Raw genomic sequence first — 25,000 nt, 5'->3', positions numbered from 1 at the left:
TGTTGTTTTTGGCAGCACATTTAGATTTTAGTTTTAGTCATAGTCTCTTGAATAGTTTTCACTTCGTTTTAGTCACATTTCAGTCACCCGGAATGTTTTGGTGTTAGTCTAGTTTTAGTCGACTAAATCTACAGTTGATTTAGTCGACTAAAATGTATTTTGACGGGCCTTGATGCTGTCGTAATGACTGTTTTTACACTTGCTGAAAAGCTCACAACGCGTCGCACTGCGACGAGTTGAGAGCTTGTAGATCGGCTATTTTAAGCATGCAACCGAGTGTAAAGTGACTTATACTGGATCTCTTGTCCACTAGTCCCTTCCTAACGTTTGAGTCTAGTTTTTATTTGTCGATCGAAATTGTCAGTATATGTAGTCTTCATTTTAGTCATCATAGCTTAGTTTTCATTTCGTTTCCATTTAGTTTTCATCAGTGGAAAAAGGTAGTCGACGAACATTTTTCGTCATAGTTTTAGTCGACGAAAACACTGCTACTGACTAGGGGCCCTATTATGCGTGTCTTAAGTACCAGGTCTTATGACTTAACTTAAGACCTGGAGGCGTGGTCAATGCTGTTTGGCCACTCAGAATAGCCAAATGGCATTGATCACGCCTCCAGGTCTTAAGTTAAGTAATAAGACCTGGTACTTAAGACATGCATAATAGGGCCCTAGGTGTGTGTATACACTGGTCCTTGAGATTGAGGTGTAACCGTGATCCTTTGCGTGTGAGAGTTGCTTCAGTTCAGCATGTCTCCTCCTCAGTTCAGCTACACTGCATGCTTCTGCCGGGGCTCTGGGATCCACTCCCTCACCTCTGATCGTCTTCTCTCAAATGGCAAAAAAAAATGAGCTCATTATAAAAAACTCCTTCAAGTCACCACCCGTATTTATTATTATTTTTTTACTTGAAATAAATAAAATGTATTATTTATATCCATAGTCGGTGGATGGATACGAGTGAAGAGTGTCATTTGTGGTGTGTCTCACGCTGACAAGTTGGCAGCTCTCCCTTCACGTCTTTCTCTCTGTACTGGATTCTCTGCATGAATTCTCTGACTCATATCAAGCTCTTTCTGTCCCTATCAGTCCTTTCTGCTGCAGCTCAGATCAAATCGTGACATGAGCAGTATATGCTGAAGCTTGGGTGAAGCCTTTGACCAGCTTGTGTTTCTTAAAGACAGGGGACCGATAGTGAGGTGAGTGTCACAGTAAGTAAGAGACCCGACCACTGAAGGCAAGACGTCACCGATGTCAGTTTTCTTCCAGTGCAGATATCACAGGCCACATACAGCTCCAGGCCCAGCATAGCAGTGATTAGGAAGTAGAACAGCTTGGAGTCTTTTTTGAGGCTCTCCACCACTTCAGCCAAACATGGGGTCTTGGGGCTGTACTGTCGATAGCTGCATCTCCCTCTTTGATCATCCTGATTCCAGTACCAGTGCAACCCCCCCCCCCACTAGTAGTTGTGTCCACAGGGAACACTCGCTGGATCATTCAGTGGATCCAGACAGATAGAACAGCAGAAACTATACCTTGGTCCGGCTCAACTCCTTGCTGTGCCAGTTTACACAGCAGACTGTCTGAGAGAAGTTTAAAAAAAAGAAACTGAAAAAGCTTTTACAAAGCTTTTATAACTCTGCTACGCCTTGGTTCTCAAACACTTTCATGTCTGGGACCCCCAAATATTATTGATTTGTCTGTCCATTGGAAAAGATGTATAGTGCCAGGGACCCACGGCAAAAAAAAAGGCTGGCAGTACACGTGGTAATTTGTGATTTACGAGCTGGCGTTGAATGAGTTATGAGTTAAGAATAGAAGCAGATAAAAAAATAATCACTGTCAAACTAGAACTGCATTGCATCCGCAGGTGGTCATTTAGTCATACAGTCACATCACATTAGTGCATGTCATAACATTATGACGTGCACCTGTCAATGATGTCCGCGCAGAGCTGACTCATTATGCTACACTAAAAGGCGGCGCAACACGCGCGCACACACACACACACACAGCACAGCCAGGATCTCAACAGGAGGGTGTTAATGATCTAACCTGCAGGGATGAGAGCTATGCAGTATATCTGAATAGTGATACCTGGGTTACACTACTGTGTGTGTGTGTGTGTGCGTGTGCGTGTGCGTGTGCGTGTGCGTGTGCGTGTGCGTGCGTGCGTGCATGCATTTATGTGCTTGTGTGACTAATTGAATATACTGTACACACCCACACACACGCACGCACGCACGCACGCACGCACGCACGCAGTTTACAACCAGCCCAACTCTTTCCACAACATACCTCCTCTACTTTCATCACTCCATCCCTGTCACTCTGTTACCATGGCAACAGAGGAGAGGGACAGCGAGAGAGAGTGAGAGAGAGAGAGTGAGAGAGAGAGAGAGAGAGAGAGAGAGAGAGAGAGAGAGAGAGAGAGAGAGAGAGAGAGAGAGAGAGAGAGAGAGAGAGAGAGAGAGCGCAGTGAAAAAAGACATACATTACTCATTACCTTACATCACTTTGACAATAGTATAGTGCAGTATTTTACAACCACATTGCGTCACACGCTATGTGTACAAAATGTGTACACACACACACACACACACACACACACACACACACACACACACACACACACACACACACACACACACACACACACACACACACACACACACACACACACACACACACACACACACACACACAATGAATCCACGCTCATTATGTCCTGCAGTATTAATCCAAATGAGAATCAACTACTGTCCCTTTTGACATGGGATGCAGGTGCAAATGAGCAGGTGAAATTAGTTTTTGTGTAAGCAGATCATTTTTGTTATTTCCATGAGAGAAAGGGAGGGAATTGAAGAAGAAGAAGAAGAAGAAGAAGAAGAAGAAGAAGAAGGGGGGCAAGGGGGAAGCGAAATCTATGAAAACCAACTAATTATCTACACATACAGAGTTAGACTGATGCAGTTCTTGGGCCAGTATCGACGCACCGAAAACAGCCGATCTATAGCGCCGCGTTGTGAGCTTTGTTGTGGGCTATTTCCATGAACAACAATGGCTCACGACTGCATATAAATCAGCCATTAGCAACAATAGCGAGGGACCGATTCACCAGTAACTGCAGATCACACACAGCAACTCTATAGCTCTATCGTATCACAGTGACTCGAACACTGTCTGTGTGGATCCTTTCATCCATATATACCCGCATACAATGACTCTTTTAAAAAGGCACGAGATAGTGTGAATCACACGCTCCATGTAATTAAATCTCTGCAGTAATTAGCATCTGGAGCTAAACACAAAGTTACTTCAAAGAGACTGAGAGATAATATAGTCTGTGTTTGAGAAGGAGACCGTGGGGGGGGGGATGTGGGGGGGGAATTTAAAGGAGGGCAGTGGGTTTGAGGGATTAAAGTGAAATTCTAAACGTGCAAGTGGGAGAGACGAAGGGCCCTATTTTGCATGTCTTAAGTAACCAGGTCTTATGACTTAACTTAAGACCTGGAGGCGTGGTCAATGCTGTTTGGCCACTCAGAATAGCCAAATGGCATTGACCACGCCTCCAGGTCTTAAGTTAAGTAATAAGACCTGGTACTTAAGACACGCAAAATAGGGCCCAAAGGCTATGTTAGTATTCACATACAGAGTCCAAATCCTATATCCACGTTGGAATCAACATTGGATTGATCAAGTCAAAAAGACAAGTTGAAACCATGGCTTGAAATGCGATTGAAATCGGATTTCTAGATGTGTCTCATCCTGGATGGTGTCGCTCGCTGAAAATAGCTGATACAAGCTCAAGCTTCCTCTATGCTAACTGCATACATACTCATGTGAAGGAGGAGAGAACAGATGTGTGTCTTCAAACGTTTAACGTTGGCATTTAAATAGGCATGTGTGGGCATCAGAGAGAGTAAGCACAAGTAAAGAGTGTGTGTGTGTGTGTGTGTGTGTGTGTGTGTGTGTGTGTGTGTGTGTGTGTGTGTGTGTGTGTGTGTGTGTGTGTGTGTGTGTGTGTGTGTGTGTGTGTGTGTGTGTGTGTGTGTGTGTACGCGTGTGCATTCATAATAGGGCTTGCGTGACTAATGTACAGGTGTCTCGCCTGAAATACAAAAAACACACTATTTTCAACCAATCATAACCAAAGGAGAGAAACCTTTTCTTGAGAAAGAAGGGAGACATAATATGAGCCTGCATGAACTCACGTCTCTCTTAAGAATAACAGGAGGGAGCAAAGGTTTGAAAACGGATGGGGTTTCACCTCGACTAAACGCAAGAGGAGGAATACGAGCAGCATAAGGAGGGTATAAAGTTGTAGGAGGAGATATAGAAGTTATAGGTGTTTGTAGGCTCAAAGCTGTCAGTTGTAACAGTTGTAGATGTTAGGACAGAAACTCTATACATCTGACCTCAAACATCTCTCTTGAAAAAATGTTGATCCTCCCCCACCCGTCCTTCCTCTTTGATGTCTCCCTTTTGACTGATACTGTCATGGTCTGCAGACCATGGGCCCTATTTTGCGTGTCTTAAGTAACCAGGTCTTATGACTTAACTTAAGACCTGGAGGCATGGTCAATGATGTTTGGCCACTCAGAATAGCCAAATGGCATTGACCACGCCTCCAGGTCTTAAGTTAAGTAATAAGACCTGGTACTTAAGACACGCAAAATAGGGCCCCATGTCTCCCTGTCAGCCACTCCCACTCTCCATTCCTACCCTCAGTCATTGTCACACACCTGTTCCCACTCCATCCCCAGCCCAGCCATGCCCACAATACAAGCCTGTGAACACTTCCACAATCAACCTGCTCACTATAAGACTGGACTCATCCCACACTCACACTGTCAGAACATAATCCATTGTCCGGTGCTCCATGTTGGTGTTTTCCTGTGATTGACTATACCTGGAATTTTCTCGTTCTCGTAAGGTTTTTGACTTCCTATGTTTTGTGCTTTTGGTTAGTTTGACCTTTTTGGACTTCCTAGTTTCCCCTTTTGTATTTTTGAACAGTTTGGCTCTCCTGAGTTACTGCTTGCAAGTTGCATGTTTTACTTTGCTTGTAAGCTAAGCTGCCTTCTGCTTTAAAGGTATATTCAGTGATTTGACTTAATTCAAATATCACTTATTTTTTCTTTTTTTCTGGATAATCCTCCCTACTATAGAGTGTGCTGACCATATAAGGATTTCCTCCCTGTCCCCAGTGAGCCCCTGGGGTCAAAAAACCCTAGTTTCAGTTTTGGTGGCGGGTGGCAAAGCCTTCATCCAATCAGGATGAGAGGGGCCTTCCTCCAATCATGATCGAGTGGGGGCGGGCCTTGGTGCACATGCTGTTGGCCTGTTGCACTTCCCCCCACTGTAGAGCGTGCATGTGCACATTTTGTTACCGGGGCGGACTGGGTGGTTTTCCAAATCACCCAAATCACTGAATGCTCCTTTAATATTTTGTTTTTGAAACTACTCTGCTCTGCATTTGGGTTCAGTCATTCTGCCACCGTGACAGATACCTGTCCATTTAAACTCTAGACGGGCCTGCCCCAAATTAAGTAATTAGTGCGCCCGGCAGCCGGCCCAGCCGGGTTCAAAACAGGCCCAAAAATGAAGGCCCGGCCCTACCTGGGCCCTCATCAATGATCAAACCCTGTACACTCAAGACACTGCCCCCGCTGCCACCCTTAGATCTCTATATATGGAGCTGACCTGTTCTGACATTCCATATATTGATCTAACCTCATCAAACCCTGTACACTCAAGACACGCTCCATATATGGCCAGTACAGAATTCATTCCATGTCTGACCCCCATGCCAAAGCGCCAGTGCTCGCCCAGCAGTCTGCCGTCACCCAGGCGGATGCGTGCACGTGACCTCGCCCTTTGGTAAGACGCCTCAGGGCGTAACTGGTAGTTATACTGTAGTAGAATGGTTGTAAAAGTTATTTACATTGTAGGAGTTGTACATGTTGTTTGTTCGTGTTAAATGTATCAGTGCCATATACGGTTCAATGCATATGTCTGGATGTACAACTGACAAACTGGGCGGCTGTGGCTCAGGAGGTAGAGCAGGTCGTCCAATGATCCATGGGTCGGCGGTTTGAATCCCGGCTCCTCCTGTCTACATGTCGAAGTGTCCTTGGGCAAGACACTGAACCCTAAATTGCTCCCGATGTGCTGGTTGGTACCTTGCATGGCTTCCGCTGCAATCGGTGTATGAATGTGTGTGTGAATGGGTGAATGTAAAGCACAATCTATGTAAAGCACCTTGGATAAAGGCGCTATATAAATGCACCATTTACCATTTACCATTTACAAATAAAACAAGGGTTCGGTTGGGCTATAGCAGGTAAAAAGAAAATAAAGAAATAGGTCAAACGAGAAAACACAAACATAGTGGTAGAATGATAGAGATCAGAAACAGAGGGCAAATCATTTTGGGGGAAATAAGCAAAACAGCGTCAACTGTGTGGCGGATGAGGCAATGTCAATGGACTTTTTAGTATTTTCCAAACTGGAGAAGGGTGGTGTGCCAGTGTCAATCGCATACAGAATAATTTAACCATGTGTCACATCTGGGTTGGAATGCAAAACAAAAACATGCAAACAAATGTTTTCCACCTTGAGTGATTCATACGTTGGTGTTTATTATTATTTTGTTCTTTCTGGGAATATCTGGGTTTCTCTATCCTCGCTCAACTGAAGTGTGAGTGAGCGGACAATTCGCGGCACGCCACAGTCAGTCTGGCGCCTGCCCTAAGAGAGGGCCACTGAGAGACAGAATGAGGGCCACTGAGAGACAGAATGAGACAAAAACAAGACAAGGGTGTTTGCCAAGGAATTGAGGAAGTGTCAGCTGCTGAGAGTCTATTCAATTATACAGGGTTAGATCAGATTCTGCTGTGCTTCATCAAAGAGCTGTGGTGAGCCCAGCCAAAACAAACAAACAAACAAACACACACATAGCTCTGAACTGTTTTGTTAAACCAATCCTGCTATACTCTGGTGTAGCAGAAATCCCTGAAATGGAGGGTGGATCCCTCTCCCTTCACCTTGTAGTATCCTCAAGTACCGATGCAAGTTTGGAAGTCAAATCGTGTGGGTCAAATGATGCGGGTCTCTGGGAGCTCTCTTTGGTCTGATTCAAACTGCAGTGTTGATTGGAACTCACCTCAAACACGCAGAGAAGAAGATTAGGCAGACTGCCAAAGAGGCCATAGAGTATTATTTTTTTGGCTCGCAATTTAGTTTAGACAGTTACGAGGTTTTTGCCGTATACATGGTATGCTGTAGTTACTTTGAAGCACTCCATTTTTCCCCTTTGCACTCTTTTTACGTTAACATTTAAAATGTTCACTCTCCTCTTGAACTTGTAAGTCCCTCTTGATTAGAGCATCTTCTAAATGCCTAAATTGCGAATTGGAAATTGTAGATAAAGTATAGCCGGCCGACAGATAAGGACAGACAATTGGAAAGGGAGAGAGAGAGAGAGAAACAGAAACACTGAATCAGAGACAGGTCAAAGAGTGACACAGATAGACAGAAATGGAGTGAGAGACGGGATGGATAGTAAATGACTCTTCTCCCTCCGCCCTGACATGGACTGTTGTCAGAGCAACAATGGAATTGCTGTGCCAACAGAGTTGTAATTCTGCCCCATTCACTTCAGGCTAATCAGCCTCCCAGTACAACATCAATCAGTCTGACACTGGCGGTGTGTGCGTGCGTGCGTGTGTGCCGTGCGTGCGTGTGTGTGGGAGGGAGGGAGGGAGGGACACAGGGAGATGGTGAACACAGAGGACAAGAGGATGTGTTTCTGTCTGCGAGAGTCACTTTGTGCTCCATTCCTGTGAATGTGGCTGACTTATACGCGTTTGTCTATTTAGGTCCGATTCATGATCCCCTGCCCCGAGAGCGAGGGAACACTTCCAGGGCGTGTCCCGGCACCGGTGCTCAAGTCGCTGGACTGGCAGAGCCTCATTTGTCTCTCTGTGTGCGATACATCTGGTCTGAGCAGAGCATGCTGGGTAGAGAGCCCCTAAGCTCATGCATAACAGCAAAGCCATATGGTCCCAGCTATAGCATAAACAGGCCATTCATAACTAGCCTGGCTAATAAGCCAGACCGAATCAGCCGTTGGCAAAAAAAAATTGCCTGCCGGCGGATTACGGTCTGGAGAGGCTCAATTGTGCGCCCATTTCCTACACCAGAGAACTGGTGTGGCCAATCGGGACACGGTATGCAATATGGGCGGGCTTTGGTACAGTGACGTTCAATGCTTGAGACCTTTGACTGACAGTAGCTCTGACCAATTGCGTCAAAGAGAAAATGTTTGAACCCGCCCCCCAGGAAACAAGATCCATACACAGCATCTCCAGACTAAAATACCACACGACAGTGTGATTTGAGTCTGGCTTATTAGCCAGGCTAATTCATAACAGCAAAGCCATATGGTCCCAGCTATAGCATAAACAGGCCGGTGTTCATTTTTTTATCATGACCAAAAATGAATATACGTGTTTATGTTCATGCACTAATTCAGAGGGAACAGAGACAATTGGGAGTCAGTGGAGTTAAGCACCGTAGATAGAAAATGACTGGTCAAAGTAAGAACGCAAACTTGCAGCTGCAAGTTAGCATATTAACAATCAAATACATTGTTATTATGCAAATAAATCTAAACATAATAATAACTATGAATGTATGTAAACAGGGGAATTGTCCACTGTCAGTAAGTCGCCTAAGGGTCGCCTCGTTGGCGGAAGACTGCTGGGCATGTCTTGAGTGTACAGGGTTTGATGAGGTCAGATCAACCTATGGAATGTCAGAACAGGTCAGCTCCATGTACGGAGATCTAAGGGTGGTAGCGGGGACATTCTCTTGAGTGTACAGGGTTTGATGAGGGCCGGGCCTGACTTTAGATCTAAGGGTGGTAGCGGGGACATTCTCTTGAGTGTACAGGGTTTGATGAGGGCCGGGCCTGACTTTTCGGGCCTGTTGAGAACTCTAGCTTTCGCCGGCTGCACTAATAACTTTGGGGCAGGCCCGTCTAGAGTTTGAAATGGACAGGTATCAGTCAAAAGGGAGACATCGAAGAGGAAGGATGGATGGGGAATGATCAACATATGGAATGTCAGAACAGGTTCTGACATATATATCCATATGGAGATCTAAGGGTTTGAGGTTTGAGGTCAGATGTGGAGTTACTGGCCGACATTGATGACATCAGGGATCTCCATATATGGGCTTAATTGCGACAGCAGATCGCATTTACTATGACACAGATGTCATAGTGATGTCACGAGACCTGGGCTCCATATATGGGGGCTTTCCTATGTAAGGGGATTTTGTCAGCCTTCTGATTGTTCCCTGACTGACTAACCAGAATGCTCGTTGTTGCGCCCTGGCTCGTTGTTCCGCCCTGTTTCCACCTTGTTTATGTTGAATTTGCTAAAACATATTTTTTGGAAAAAACTAAAAACAAACATGATATGCCCAGTCACCATGCTGCACCTGTGATGTTCCTTTTTACTGACACCAAGTTTAAAATAAGAATCGAGTGCACAGAATATCAATATGAAGCAACTGAAAAACAATGGTAGTGGATGGAGAGAGAGGATTTTTGTCCAACCACGAAACGGCAACCAATGGGTGCGAAGAGGGGCACAACCACGGGTGGGACTTGACAAAGGGTGAATTGCACGTTTTCATAGTAACAACAAGTCATATTCTGCCAAAAAAAACAATTCTGTGTGACTTTTAAAAGCGCTCGAACGTCAAACTTTTCTCAACAGAAGCAGTCACTCCTCTCCATAGACACTGTGCACTGGACCTCGCCACTTTCTCAGAACGCACAATGAACCCTTACGGGTCCATGTATGTACCCTTACGGGTCCATGTATGTACCCTCTCAAAGTGAAATGACCACTGAGGATTTGACTGTGTAAGCGAGGTTGGCGTAATGCATGTGAGAAGTTACTCTGTGCGACAGGTAATCAGGGGCACGGTGGCTGATAAATGAGCAGGTGAGATGATGATAAACGTAAGGAAGCGCTCACCTTTGAGAGGTGAGACGAGGAGGGAGTTTTAGGCAGATCACCCACATGATTCATCATGTCCCTGTTTCAAGGTGGCACACTGGATAATCACCTGGTTTCTATGCTCCTGCAAAGCACCTTTCTCTGCGACTTCCCTCCAATCCTATCATTTTATGACACTACACTTTATAGAGTCCTTATTCCTGAGTGTAAACTTTGTAAACTAAAGCTTCTATGTTGATTGATGTATAAGAAAGTAATGCAAGAACACAACAGTCAAATCATCGAGACAACACAACAACCAAGAACACCATTAAAATGAACGTACAATGGGGTGCACACGCAGATTCTAATCATGCGGTTGAACATGCACTGCTCCGTGATGCAATAGTATGCAATAGTATGTCTAAACTAAAGCCTGTACCCCGTACAATATGCCGTGGTGTGCACCTCTCCTTAAAATGCCTGGCTCCTGATTCCAACAATGCATTTTCACTCCCAACTTGTCACAGATACCTTTTGCGTCCAATGCTGAAGCCAAGAATCAACTTCAACTTGAACTTCAGGACGGATGATGTCCTTTTGTGCACGGTATCAGCCTTCTTTTAAATGTTCTTTAAAGGTATATTCAGTGATTTGACTTAATTCAAATATCACTTGTTTTTTCTTTTTTTCTGGATAATCCTCCCTACTATAGAGTGTGCTGACCATATAAGGAGTTCCTCCCTGTCCCCAGTGAGCCCCTGGGGTCAAAAAACCCTAGTTTCAGTTTTGGTGGCGGGTGGCAAAGCCTCCATCCAATCAGGATGAGAGGGGTCTTCCTCCAATCAGGATCGAGTGGGGGCGGGCCTTGGTGCACATGCTGTTGGCCTGTTGCACTTCCCCCCACTGTAGAGCGTGCATGTGCACATTTTGTTACCGGGGCGGACTGGGTGGTTTTCCAAATCACCCAAATCACTGAATGTTCCTTTAAGCATTATATTATTTGGGTGAAAAAGGCGGTAAACAAGCAAATCATTTAAATACATAAAATGAAATAAGTGAGACTAATACACAAAGTGTCTGCAAGTGACATGTTGGCAGTCAACATAATCTTCTCTGCGTTTGTGAGTAACAGAACTCAAATTACATTAAATTACAATCTGTTTCATAATTTACACCGTGATTACTGCCTTCTGCTACCTCAGTCTCTGCTGGGTAAATAAGACACCACACGCAATCACAAACCAGACGAGAGAGAGAGAGAGAGAGAGAGAGGATAAACTACTGTATATTTGGTACCATACTGATTTGGTTATGATTATCAGCAAGTTTTGAGATCAAAGTTACATTTCTTTCCTTTGATACATTACTCTGGGATTAAATAAATGACTACTACTACTTTTTCCTAAATCACCTCCATCAAAATACTGCTGTTTGGAGAATAGAACAGATGAATATCTGCCTTTTAAACTTCCATTCTATTTTTCTCATTTGAAAACAGAATTATAGTGAAACGGGTTTATATTGAATTGAAATGAAGAAATAATGCAGCGACCAGATGAGATGGTGTGTGTGTGTGTGTGTGTGTGTGTGTGTGTGTGTGTGTGTGTGTGTGTGTGTGTGTGTGTGTGTGTGTGTGTGTGTGTGTGTGTGTGTGTGTGTGTGTGTGTGTGTGTGTGTGTGTGTGTGTGTGTGTGCGTGCGTGCGTGCGTGCGTGCGTGCGTGCGTGTGTGCGTGTGCAAGCGTGCGTGCGTGTTAGTTTGCTTTGCGGTTACCTTCCGAGGTTGCTCTCAGAGGAAGGTTTTGCACTCAAAGACATATAAAAGAACGATAGAGAGGGATGGTGGAGGCAAAAAAACACAGGAGCAGAGAAAAGCTCAACTTACTGAAGCAGAACAGAAATGGAGGCTAGAGAGAGCTTTTAAGTTCTACAGGCAGGGACCAACTCCCTGGAAACAGACACATGTGCACGCACGCACACACACGCACACACACACACACACACACACGCACACGCAGCTTTGTGTAGAGTGCAGTGGACACATTGTTGAAATTACTTTTGGGGTCTGGGTAGAAGAAGCTGTCTGAAAGAAAATGGGGTCAGAATAATGCACACGCGCATGGCTCACGCGCACACCCATATTCGGGTCCTTGTTTCACCCCACCAGGAACGTTTAGCCTGTGTCAGTCAGAGTTTATACAGCAGACCTGCACATAAGTCTTGAGACTGACATGGCTTATACTTTTGAGGGGCGCTAGCCCCTCCTATATACAGGTTCAATGTTTGTTTAAGAAACGCCATTGACAATGAAGGGAAAACTTACGTCATTTTGTAACTCATTAAGTCATATTGCCAGTGTTAAAACATCGTCTGTAGCTGCCCTTGCCAGCCATTCCGTGTGTTTTCACTATTCTTTGAAAAAAAATCATAGAATATCATTCTTCACAACGATCATCCCGCCGATCACTTTGAAAGACGCACCAGTCTTGTAGTCTTGTAGAGCCGGGAAAACTGAAAAACTAAAAAATGGTCCAAGTGTACAAATAATTATAACCTTACCAAATGGACAAAAAAATAAGAGGGCGTTAATATATTAAAGTCGAACTCATGTTGATTAGGTGATGTAATGGTGATGTAAAACAAACGGTGCCAACACAAACATTGAATGGCATTAAAAAGAAGAAACTTATATTATACTTATATTATACAATTAACATCGGATCATGCTCTGTGGCTTCTAAAAATGAAAATGCTGAGCAGGTTCAACTGAGATCGATCCAGAGAGGAAGAGGTTCGCGAGGTCAGACACTGATGTTGGGTGATCAGGCCTGGATTTGTTCAGTTCATTCCAAAGGTGTTTGACAGGGTTAACGTCAGGGGAAGGCCAGTCAGGACAAGCTCACCTCAACAAACCTTTTCTGTCTTGGGGACACAGGGGGATTGGAAATGGCCTCCCGCTAGATACACTGACACCAAGCTAGACAGGAACGCCCAAAAACGTCACATCCGGTTTTAGCCTGGGGTAAGAATTTTCTATGGCTGCCAATGCAACTTGGTCCAATCCTTAATCACATACGGACAAACATCTATGCCGATGCTATCTAACTTGCGGAGGTAGCGTGCCTTGTCTACGGGCAACAGATCTTTCAACGTAAGGCATTGCAAATACGTTTGATAATCGCTACTCTGCTCAATATTGTTTTGAAAATGCCGCAAATTGCATTGCAATGAGGGGGGGGGCGGAGTCACAGTTTGAGGCGCTGATTACGCACCGTGGTGTCAGTGTATTGGAAGAGGATTGGAACAGTGGTTCCCAAAGTAGGGTCCGGGGATCCCTAGGGGTCCTTGAGAGAGTTCCAGGGGGTTGGGCTAATTTAATAAATTAGCCCAACCCCCTGGAACTCTCTCAAGGACTAAATGATAATTAGGAGCCAAATGGACCCTTATGGTTCTGCAACTCAGAGAGTTAAATTAACTTTGATTTTACAATAAACATTGGGGTCCCAGAGATAGAAATGCCATTAAATGAGGGACTGTAGCCTAATAAAAATCCTTCGTAAAAACCTTTTCTTATGGGGCTCCTTGGCATATATTTTCAAATGGGGGGGTCCACAAGCTAATGAGTATCATTTTGGGGGGTCCTTGACATGAAAAAGTTTGGGAATCCCTGGTGTAGAATGTCAATATAGCTGTAGGATGTCCATTCACAGGAACAATGGGCACCAATTAAAAACACTAATTAGAAAGGGTGGCCACTGTCCACTGACTTTTGGTCACTTAGTGTACGATTTTGACGCAGTACTTGTGACATACTAAAGTTTCATACATAGTCTGGATTTTCGGTGGTGAGGTGACCACCGAACTACAACATTACGTCACGAGCCGTGGTGAAGAGCAAACCACCGCCACCGCCCCAGCCCTTCTATCTGTTTTTACTCACCACCGCTCAACGTTATTTCAGCTCCGGTGGTCAGCTCACCACCGGAGCTGTGGTCACCTCACCACTGAAAATCCAGACTATGAATGAGCCTTTAGACCAGGGGTTCTCAACGTTTTTGGCCGGGGACCCCCGGAAATGCTTTGGCAATGTCTCGGGACCCCCGCCCCGCCCCCTCCCGACCCCCAATATAAATTGACTGCTACAATAACCTTAAACCATTTTGGGCGGGAACCCCTTTTGGTGTTTTAAGCATTGTTATAATTTAGCTATTGAAAAATAGCAGATCTACAAGCTCATAGCGCGCCACCGAGTGGCGCGCTACGAGCTTGTAGGTCTGCTATTTTTGAAAAATCGTGATTTTTTTTTTTTTTTTTTAATCTTTATTTTTATTTTTATTTTAAATAATTTGGCGACCCCCTAAAATTATTTGGCCACCCCCCGAGGGGTCGCGACCCACGGGTTGAGAACCCCTGCTTTAGACAACCTAAGAACCAAGACCATTATATTTTATGATGTATATTGTCATAGAGTCATGCTTGGATAGTTATGTATATTTTGTGTACCTAATGAATAGGAGTGTGACAGGACTCGGAGTATATATGGCCCATAATGGAAGCCCCCCTTATGGTACACTTGTTACAATCCCTTTGTAGATGGACCTGAAGGGAATAGAGATTTTTCACGGTCTGGGAGGCATCACTAGTGGATAATTGGCCATATATGTCCTTGAGGACTGAAAACCCACTAAATAGATAAGACGATTATGCTTAATTCATACTGTGTTGCGTGTGACGAAGTATAAATGAGGCTGTACCCTCCAGACTCAGGAGAGACAGACTGCTGCGACCCGACCGTGACCACAATGCATTCTACTCTGATATGATCATACAGTGGTGAGCACTCCAAAGTGTCACTGGTGGTGCCTCCCTGGCACCACCCTGGTACCACGTCTTTGGTGGTACCACTTTTTCAATATCATATTTAACTGCGTGGATTATTGATCAAGTTTCAGATCAAGGTTTTGACGGGGTCTGTTTAACATTCATAACTATGCCTTAAACTAAAGCATTCTTCCTACATTATAAACATAAACGTGGTCTGAAACACAGATGCCATGTCAGCAAAATGTGATTTATTTATTTATTTGACTTTGTAATTGTTATCCCACGATTTTGTAACCCATTTTTTTTTCACCCAGTGTCAATTGTCTATGTAATCCTGCTGGGCTCTACACTCCCTCCTCCAACCTGGGGAGAGCAACGGACTGACCTCATGCTTCCTTCAATGCATGAGCGTCCAAGCCGCTTTTTTTTCTCCAACTATGGCAGGGGGGAGTTTACCCGGCTGGACGTAGCGCGTGGAAGGAACACGTTATTCCAACCAGTTCCTTTCCCCTCCATCAGGCGCCCCGGCTGGCCAGGGGCAGGCAGTTTAGAGACCAGGATTACTGCATGTTTTTTGTGAGGGTACCTACCCTAGGGGACACGGGGAGAACATGCAAACTCCACACAGAAAGGCCCTTTCGCCAACCCCATACCCTGTATGGGCACTGATGACGCGGAGGAGAGAGCACGCCCCCAGCGCCCACCATTGGGAATCAAACCCAAGACCTTTTAGCTGTGAGGTGCACCGTGCCCCCCCAAAACACATTTTAACTGGACCCTACTTCATGGTCCGGGGTCCCGCAGTGGTCTATACTTGATCCCCTCCTTTTTTCCCTCTTGTAGATTGGCCATTTTTGTTGAATATTCGCCGATTTTAGCTGAATGTCTACTACATGCTCAGAATAGGGACACTATCCATAACTCCAACTCTTAATCTTCCCTCAAGGCCTACTTTAGCTAACCTGCAAAGTTGGATGTCCCCAACTTTACTTCAATTTAACACTGATGAATCAGAGATTCTCCTGTTTGGCCCTCTCAGCTCAATAGGCTAAAAACCGGTGCCAAGAAATCTGGGAGTACTACTGTTTGAAATCCTACACTTTGCAACACTGTTAAGAAAGCTGGGGGCACGGTGGCGCAGTCGGTAGTGCTGTCGGCTCACATGATAGAAGACCGGGTTCGATTCCCGCCAGGAATGCTGTGCCAGAGCCCATATACCCAAGGTTGGGTTGGGAAAGGGCCTTTCTGTGTGGTGTTTGTATGTTCTCCCCGGGTCCCCTAGAACATGCAGTAATCCTGGTCTCTATACTGCCTCCCCCTGGCCAGCCTGGGCGCCTCATGGAGGGGAAAGGAACCATGTTCCTTCCACACGCTACATCCTAGCAGGGAAACTCCCCACTGTCAGGTGATAAGAAGCGGCCTGCTCACTCACTCATGCATTGAAGGAAACATGAGCTCAGTTCGGGGCTCTCCCCAGAGAGAGGGAGAAATAGCACCCAGGATTACAGCAAAATAAATGGGTTACAAAATTGTGGGATATAAAAAGAAAAAATCAGACCCGTCTGAACTGAGTGGTGCTGTACTGTACTTATTGAGTACGATACATTCATGATACAATCGCAAGTTTTCTCACAAACGCTATGATTTGGGGGATGTCAGAGGAAAGTGCTAATAATATGCTCATTCCAGATGGGTTGAGAACTCACACAGGAACTCAGGTGATAATTACCTTCTTCTGGCTGATTAGGCAGTCAAAATGCATGCACACATGCACACACCCAGACACACACTAACACATAGAGCAGTCCAGAGTGTCAGGCCTACCGACAACCCTTGGGACAAATGACACACAAACCACTACACAAACCAATTACCAGCACGTGCACACGCGCGCGCACACGCGCGCGCACACGCGCGCGCACACGCACGCGCACGCACACGCACACGCACGCACACACACTAACTGTATGATTTGGGGTGTTACAGTACAGTACAGTACAGTACAGTACAGTACAGTACAGTACAGTACAGTACAGTACAGTACAGTACAGGGACCCCCTGGGGACCCCCACACAGTAACTCTGTCATTTCTCAACCATTTCGGACACGGGGTGGCTCGCCGGAACCGGGCTGTCCCCCCTGGGCGTGTTCCTGGGGGTCTGGAGCTTCCGGGGACCCCACCGGGGACCCCCACAGCCCACACAGAGTTGCACCACTCACTTCACACAGGTGTGATTTTACTTTTTAGTCAATCTGGGAACTCATTCTAGGGGCACCACTTCCTTTTCTGTGTGGAAACAGGAACTCGGTTTGGCTCCTAACCTTTCTTAGTCTTCCTCCCTGGTGCTTCTGTGTTTACTAACTACTAAGAACAACGCTACGTGTTTGAGGCACTGTTAATGACAGACTCTGTCTCGCAAACAGGCTCACCGGAATTGAAATCGATCACTGTTGAGAGAGAGGGATGCTCGGGCGGCACAGGGGGTGAACTACCTGTTCACCCGAGAGTCTAGTGGTTTGAATGCTCCGCAATGCATCAAGTTTGGCCTAGCAATTCTATACGAACACAATTGTACTAGTGAAGCCAAGCGGGGAGGGTGATCATCACTGTTACTGCACGCACTCCTACTGGCTGTGGTGGTGCCTGTGAGAGGGGAATGTCGATCGAGAAGAGTAGTACTGTAAGCGCTACATGCTCCCGGTGGGGGTTCCTCACTGGCAGGTGAGCCAGTAGGTAACAATAGCAGTAGCAACACAGAAATGAGCAAAGGAGGAATTAAACGACTAAATTCAGAGAAGAGAAATGGGTAAAAATAATGGGCTATACTCGCACAGTTAAGTGCTCTTTATACCTGCCCAGGGAATTGTCCTCTCTCATCCTGTGTGCAGTCTACGCACCATCAACGTGGCTCATGTCAGCTACACTGCAATTGATCGATCACTTCATTGTTGTGGAGAATTCCAACCCAGATGCAGCTGTGATCGTGCTGGGGGATCTCATCCATGTCTCCCCTAAAGAATGACTCTAACTAGATACAAGTCTCAGATCCACAATGCCTCCAGGCGGGATACAGGTTTGGACCAATGCTTCTCTTCTGCCCTAGAGGCACAGGTGCACGCTGCGCATAGAGCCCTGCTTAGCGAGTCGGACCATAACACCACCATCACTCATTTACTGCACATGGGCCTTCGGAGACTGAAAACATGGAAACCAATGGTTAAGAAGGGTCTCTACAGGCTATACAGTATATGTTGCAAGACTGTTTTGACATGACGTATCAAGCATTTTCAGGACTCATGATCAAAATAAGAATCATTCAGTCCTCACTCCTTCGGGTTATTTTTGTCACAGTACATTTGCACATAATGTGTGTGATCTTTTCCCTCTGCAAGTCATCTTATTACTATTAGGAGCAGTCGACACTATTAATACTCTGTGCCAGAGAGCAGTTAGGGGTTACACCAGGGACAAATTAGCCATTAGCCTTGTGGGGCCGTGGCCCAGGGGCCCTTGGCTCTCAGGGGCCCCTCAGGGAAATTGGACTGCACGGCACTGGGTTTGAGGCCCTGAAAATGACTCCTGGGGCCCTTCGTTGGCCATTGATTTTGTTAAATTTAGGTTAAAAAGATGAACATTTCACGCGCGCTATGGGGGCCCTGCAAGAATTACCGGCCCAGGGGCCCTCGTGGGGGATAATCCGTCCCTGGGTTACACAATGGGCCATGCGGACCTTCCCCGATTCCAGGATGGCCTCAGGTATGGCTGCCCTGATCAGGTTGATATCAACACCCACACTGAAGCTGTAATGCCCTGTATAAATGCCATAGCACATAGTCTGAGTGAATATGTGCGAGTATGTGCATTCTACTGAAGCTGTGATTATTAAGTAACAACAAGCCTTGTTTCTACATTTAACACACTGCCCGCCAGGATTAATTCATCTATTTATCGCGCATTGAACAAGGTTTTTCCCCTTTCAACCTTTATTTTGACGATTGACGATGACGTAATGCTGTGTGTGGTGTCTTGACTGGTTGTTCTCTCGCTCGGTGCAGAAAAAACCCGACGCGAGTATCACAGCGCCTGCTGTCGGCGTTGAAAAACCTTGTTTTCACCAGAAACGACATTCATACAGGCCATTGAAAGCAGCACATATAGTGCAAGTGGATGCCGCGCGCATCTTCAAAATGGCCGTGTGCACTGTCACACTTTACACTGGGATGCTAACGCGATCCGATCAAAACATGGATTAAAGAATATAAAGCCTATAGAAAACGTAGGCTGCGGTTATGGCGGGCTGCTAGACTAAAGCTTATCTACGGTTACTACGTTTCCGGTGGGCTTCGTGTTAAAGGGGCATTCCACTCATTTTCAACATTTTACTATGTCATTAATATACCTTAGAGCTGTTGTGTGGAAATAATAAAAAAGTTCCCCTATTCTGTGTTTCCTAGAACTAGAGGTCTGAAAAAAATCATTAACATGGTGAAACACATCTTGATGATGTCATCAAGATGTGTTTCACCATGTTAATGATTTTTTTCATAATTACAGTTCTAGGAAACACAGAATGGGGGAACTTTTTTATTATTTCCACACAACAGCTCTAAGGTATATTAATGACATAGTAAAATGTTGAAAATGGGTGGTTTTCCCCTTTAAGTGTGGTTACAATGTAGGAAGAAAATTTTTGCTTTTAAGTGAGGGTCCAGAGAGCAATATTGTACAGACTCCTGAAATATGAATTTCAAAAGGCTGCTGTAAAAGCAAATGCTACTTACAGAGCTCAGCTTGAAAACAAGTTATACGGGATCATGTTATCAATGGTGTGTGGCTTGGCCTGCATGCAGGCACTAACTGAGAATGAAACCAAGCACCAACTGGCGAGTGTGTTTGTTGGTATTTTCTCCCAGGATGTGGCAAGAATTCATTATTCCGGGGGGTTGCCAGATCATTTTCTGAATGTGTAATAAATAAATAAATAAATAAATAACTCATAGGCCTAATCCAGTAGAAGCACAATAACGAATATTTTTCAGAATATATTTGCTACTTTTGTTACATTGTAATATGTAAGCGAGAAGAGCTTATTCACTGACAATGTCAAAAGCAAATACAGAGCAGGTGTGTCCCAATCAAACCGAGATTGAATCCACCTGCTGTGTTCCAAAACCAGGCCATGATCCTTACGATTGTATCTGGTATATATGATGCATTTTCTTTATTATTAAGGGTATGAGGGGAGGGGCACGAGACATAGCCAAAGTACTTGTAGGGTCCCCAGCCCCAAAGGTTGGGGCTGGGGGGGTATGGAGTCTGAAGAGGTAAGTCTTCAGACCATGTCAGAAATTTCTCTCTGCAGTTCTGACTGCAATGAGGAATAATTGATCCCACAGTTTAGGAACCAAGAGGGAGCTGAATCTGGGATCTGTGGAGCATTGTCCGGGGTTTTAGGGAAGGCTCAGACAGCATCTCATCTAAGTGAGTAGGAAGAGTTAGTTGGTTCATGTCTTGAAGGAATGGGCGTGCCATGCCCATGCCTTTGACATTTTGATATCTGTTATTTGACATGTTGTGTAAGAGACTGCGGAATAAACTATACAGTATAATTGTTTTTGTTGTTTGATATTTAGCTAAATTGAGTTTGTGCTCGAAATGTACTGTAATTCTGCAAACTGTTAATCAATATTTCAATCAATCAATCAATCAAAAACAGATGCAGAACAGGCATGAACATGCACGACAGGCATGCATATTGCACGACCATTTTGCAATTGTCATATGTTTCACTCTTCCTGACAGCTTCGTATAGGAAGCTTGCATAAAACTCAACTCCTTAATACTTTAAAGTTGAAGTTAAAGTATATAAGTCCTTAACATGATAGGGACATAAGACCCTATCGAGTATATATAAGACCCTGACATGATACATACTCAGACCATATCATGTTATAAGACATGTTGTATAACGGGGATAATACGATGGATCACCTAGTAGTGGAGGGAGAGGATTGGCTCCAATTAACCCATTTAGGCCCGACGTCGAAATTAAATCCTGACAGTTTTCTGAAATACCTGTTATATCACTAAAAATGTCATGTCAAAGACCAAAAATCAGTAACCCCTCAAAAGCATTTTTCAAAAATAGCAGACCTACAAGCTCGTAGCGCGCCACTCGGTGGCGCGCTACGAGCTTGTAGATCTGCTATTTTTCAATAGCTAAATTATAACATAATGTTTAAAACACCAAAAGGGGTTCCCGCCCAAAATGGCTTAAAAGATGGCAACTTGAGTGAGAACAAGGTCTGAAGATTAGCCAGAGCTATAGGGAACTAATTAAATGCATCTGGAGATAACAGTTTAATTATTTCTCCCTCTCTCCTCCTCTCTTTGCTTTCCTCTCAGTTCAACATTAACGTCTTGCAGTGGAGAGGAGAGACAGTGTCTGATGGACGTGCGCACAGTATACACGCATGCACGCACGCACGCACGCACACACACACACGCACACGCGCACGCACACGCGCGAGCGCGAGCGATTCTACTATCCTGTACCGTCACATCACAGACACTGGTGATAATGTTAAGCAGGTTCTACTCAGACAAACATGAAAATGTTGCTATGAATCATAAGTTACACATTTACATACTGAATATAGATAAAGGTATAAAGTTTAAAGACGATGATGCATGCCAGTTGGAAACGATATTGGGTCGTGTACAGTATGTCACTTAAAACATCTGTAGGAAGCAAACTCATTCATGAACTATAGTGCACACATTCATATATATATTATATTTGTGAATGTAATGAAAGTACAATTCCAGTACATTCCACAGTGTTGATTTGACCTTATCAAACCCTGTACACTCAAGACATGCTCCTTATATGGCCAGTACAGAATTAATTCCATGTTGATCTGACCCTCTCATGCCAAAGCGCCGGCGCTCGCCCAGCAGTCTGCCGTCAACGAGGTGGATGCGTGCACCTTTAGGGAGTCATCTTACTGGTTAATAGGAATAACGGAAATAGTTTATCTGCCGTATCTGAGCCTAAAACAATTAAAAATGTTGGTGCCTACAAGCACAAGTTATATTATATAGATAACAATCTGGGCCAGATCCTTAATTATTTTCTGGAGCCTCAATGCTGTGTCTCTCGGCAAGGTCATCTACCATGTTGAATTTGAGTGTTGTGTTGAATTCAGATGGATTTAGATCAAGGGGCCAGTGAGGCGCTCCAACGTTGAAGCACTGGGCCCTAGTGGTAAGAGGAGGGACTGCATGCGGACCCGTGGATTCATGACTGGGAAACCCCGTGCAGCTGGGCTTTAACATTGAGCGCTCGGTTGCACTTCCGCATTTGACCACCAAAATGTGGTGGTCAAATGCGGAAGTAGACGTTCTGAGACGGTCCTTCCGGGTGCTTCAAAACGCCACTGAGCAACTTCCACTGACATGAATAGCATGAATACTCTATGATTTAGATAGCAAGAAGTGTGAGTGCACTGCGAACCCGCCTATATATGGGCGGCTGTGGCTCAGGAGGTAGAGCAGGTCGTCCCAATGGTCGGCGGTTCGAATCCTGGCTCCTCCTGTCCACATGTCGAAGTGTCCTTGGGCAAGACACTGAACCCCACCTGGTTGCCAGGCACCGTTGGTGTGTGAATGTGGGAAGTGAGGACCCTGGCGTCGACTGTTCGCCGCTTCAACCTCCCAATGTATGAATGAATGGACAAAGCGCTTTGAGTAAGCACGTGGTGCATAGAAAAGCGCTATAAAAATGCAATTAATTATATACAGTAGGTAAAATCACAGGAAGGATTTGCAACGTGATGACTTGCAACTTACAAGAACTTGCAACAGAATTCTAAAGCTGTGGTTTACAACCGGACGGTCCACACCCAGGCACCGAGCGGCAACCCGTTTTCACAGTGATGAAAAGACAGACGGGCCTGGGCGGGAACCCCTTTTGGTGTTAGCATTATGTTATGCTTTAGCTATTGAAAAATAGCAGATCTACAAGCTCATAGCGCGCCACCGAGTGGCGCGCTACGAGCTTGTAGGTCTGCTATTTTTGAAAAATCGAAGAACGACTGACATAGAAACATAGCTTTTTCAGAAAACTGTCAGGATGTAGAAGACATTTTTAGAATCTGATCTCAAATGGGTTAAGCTGGACAGTAACAGACGGACATCAAGGCAAGTTTACCATTTCCATAGAACTTAAAACTTATATTGTACAAAAAAACATTTAAATACTCCAATTCCCTCGCTCCATAATGTCTCTCTCGAACAAGTGTGCGTGCTGTGGTAAAAGACGCACGCACGCACGCACGCACGCACGCACGCACGCGCACACACACACACACACACACACACACACACACACACACACACACACACACACACACACACACACACACACACACACGTGTGTCTCCATCCAAATTCTACCATTGTTTGGTTGTTTATGTCTGTGTGCGGTAAAAGGGTAATTCAGACCGCTGAAATGATGGGCTGGGCTTTATTACCGTATGTATAGAAAGTAGAGGGCCCAGCAGAATGACTCTGCCATGTGTTACATTATGTTCCATCATTAAATGGACCCCGTGTTGCCTCTAAATTCAAGCCAACTATAAATCTCTTCCAAACAGGCCTTTGTATTTTATTTTTTTCATTAACCTCCGACGATCAGGGTTAATTACATGAAACATGACACTGTGTACACAGAAAGATGCCTGGCGACACACACACACACACACACACACACACACACACACACACACACACACACACACACACACACACACACACACACACACAGTATGTCTGGAATCACAAGTAGGCGATTTAGGACCAATTAATATGGATGTTTAGTATCAGTATGTGAAGAGTCTTGTAAGCTGCGATCATTACAATGCAATCCCAATGTAATCACGAATCACCTATCAAGTCCCCGTGGAGAACAGGCTGTGTGTGTGTGTGTGTGTGTGTGTGTGTGTGTGTGTGTGTGTGTGTGTGTGTGTGTGTGTGTGTGTGTGTGTGTGTGTGTGTGTGTGTGTGTGTGTGTGTGCGTGCGTGTCTAGTAGTATTCAGATCATTATTCTGTACAACCACCCCCCCCCCTCTGTTTCACCTAGCATCTGTGAAATAATGCATAATATGGTGTGTGTTACATAACTCTCTCTCTCTCTCTCTCTCTCTCTCTATCTCTCTCTCTCTCTCTCTCTCTCTCTCTCTCTCTCTCTCTCTCTCTCTCTCTCTCTCTCTCTCTCTCTCGTGGTGACCATCTTAGATCTCTTTGTCTCCTCTTTTTGTGTTCTACCGCCACGGAGAACAGAATGACTGCTGTCATGCAATGCCGTCAGCAGACAAGCAGGCAGATAGGCACACAGTACACTACACCTGCACGAGAATGCGTGTGCACGCACACAAACTTCACGCCACATCGCAGTTAGTGCTGATTCTCATGGCAAATAGGCTTCATATACACACACAATATACAGTATGGCATTATTGAAAATATGTATTTCCAGATGGACACACACACACACACACGCGCGCGCGCGTGTGTATTTCCAGATGGACACACACACACAATGTGAATTGAATTTACAATTCATTCATACATTGGGAGGTTGAAGCGGTGAACAGTCGGCTCCAGCGTCCTCACTTCCCACATTCACACACGCATGTCATGTCTGGTACTTGTACGTACATCATGTGACCTATGAGCGTTATGCCTAGGGTGTGCATTTTATACAGTATAATTCAAGCTGCCTCATGTAAGGAAACAGGAGTTAAGCTCCTGAACTAGCTCCTGGCTATACAGGACATGGCTTAGGCCCTGGTTTGCATGTTCCCCAAATCCCCACTCATTCTGTTCTTCACCAAGTCTCTAATCTTCCGGTCACATCATGTGTCCAGTACTGTATATTCTCTGTGTGTGTAATAAACTTAAGAACTTGAGGTGTGACATCTTGTTCACATCTTGTTCTCCGAGCTCAACCGAACCACCATCACTCACCAGTCACCACTCAGGGAGATGGACCACATGGAGGCTCGGCTAAATTCACAACACTGGCGGCCGTTTAATATGAAACGACAGATCCAGGAAGCAGCAACAATTTGAGACGCACTCCTTACCGGCCTCTCTGGA

At 45.1% G+C, this 25,000-nt stretch overlaps 1 protein-coding gene across 6 annotated transcripts in view; it reads right to left on the bottom strand.

Annotated features, from left to right (window-relative positions):
- grm8a (glutamate receptor, metabotropic 8a) overlaps positions 1-25,000 on the bottom strand; it is a 439,481-nt gene that overhangs the window by 220,255 nt on the left and 194,226 nt on the right. For all 6 annotated transcript variants that reach the window (XM_079494665.1, XM_079494666.1, XM_079494668.1 and 3 more), the window contains exon 2: positions 24,988-25,000. This exon is cut by the window's right edge and continues 204 nt beyond it. In XM_079494665.1, the coding sequence (XP_079350791.1) occupies positions 24,988-25,000 (13 nt within the window). The remainder of the gene's footprint in view (positions 1-24,987) is intronic.

The sequence above is a fragment of the Electrona antarctica genome (genome assembly GCF_951216825.1).
Source record: "Electrona antarctica genome assembly, chromosome: 23".
NCBI lineage: Eukaryota > Metazoa > Chordata > Actinopteri > Myctophiformes > Myctophidae > Electrona > Electrona antarctica.
This window is presented reverse-complemented; position numbering and strand designations above follow the sequence as displayed.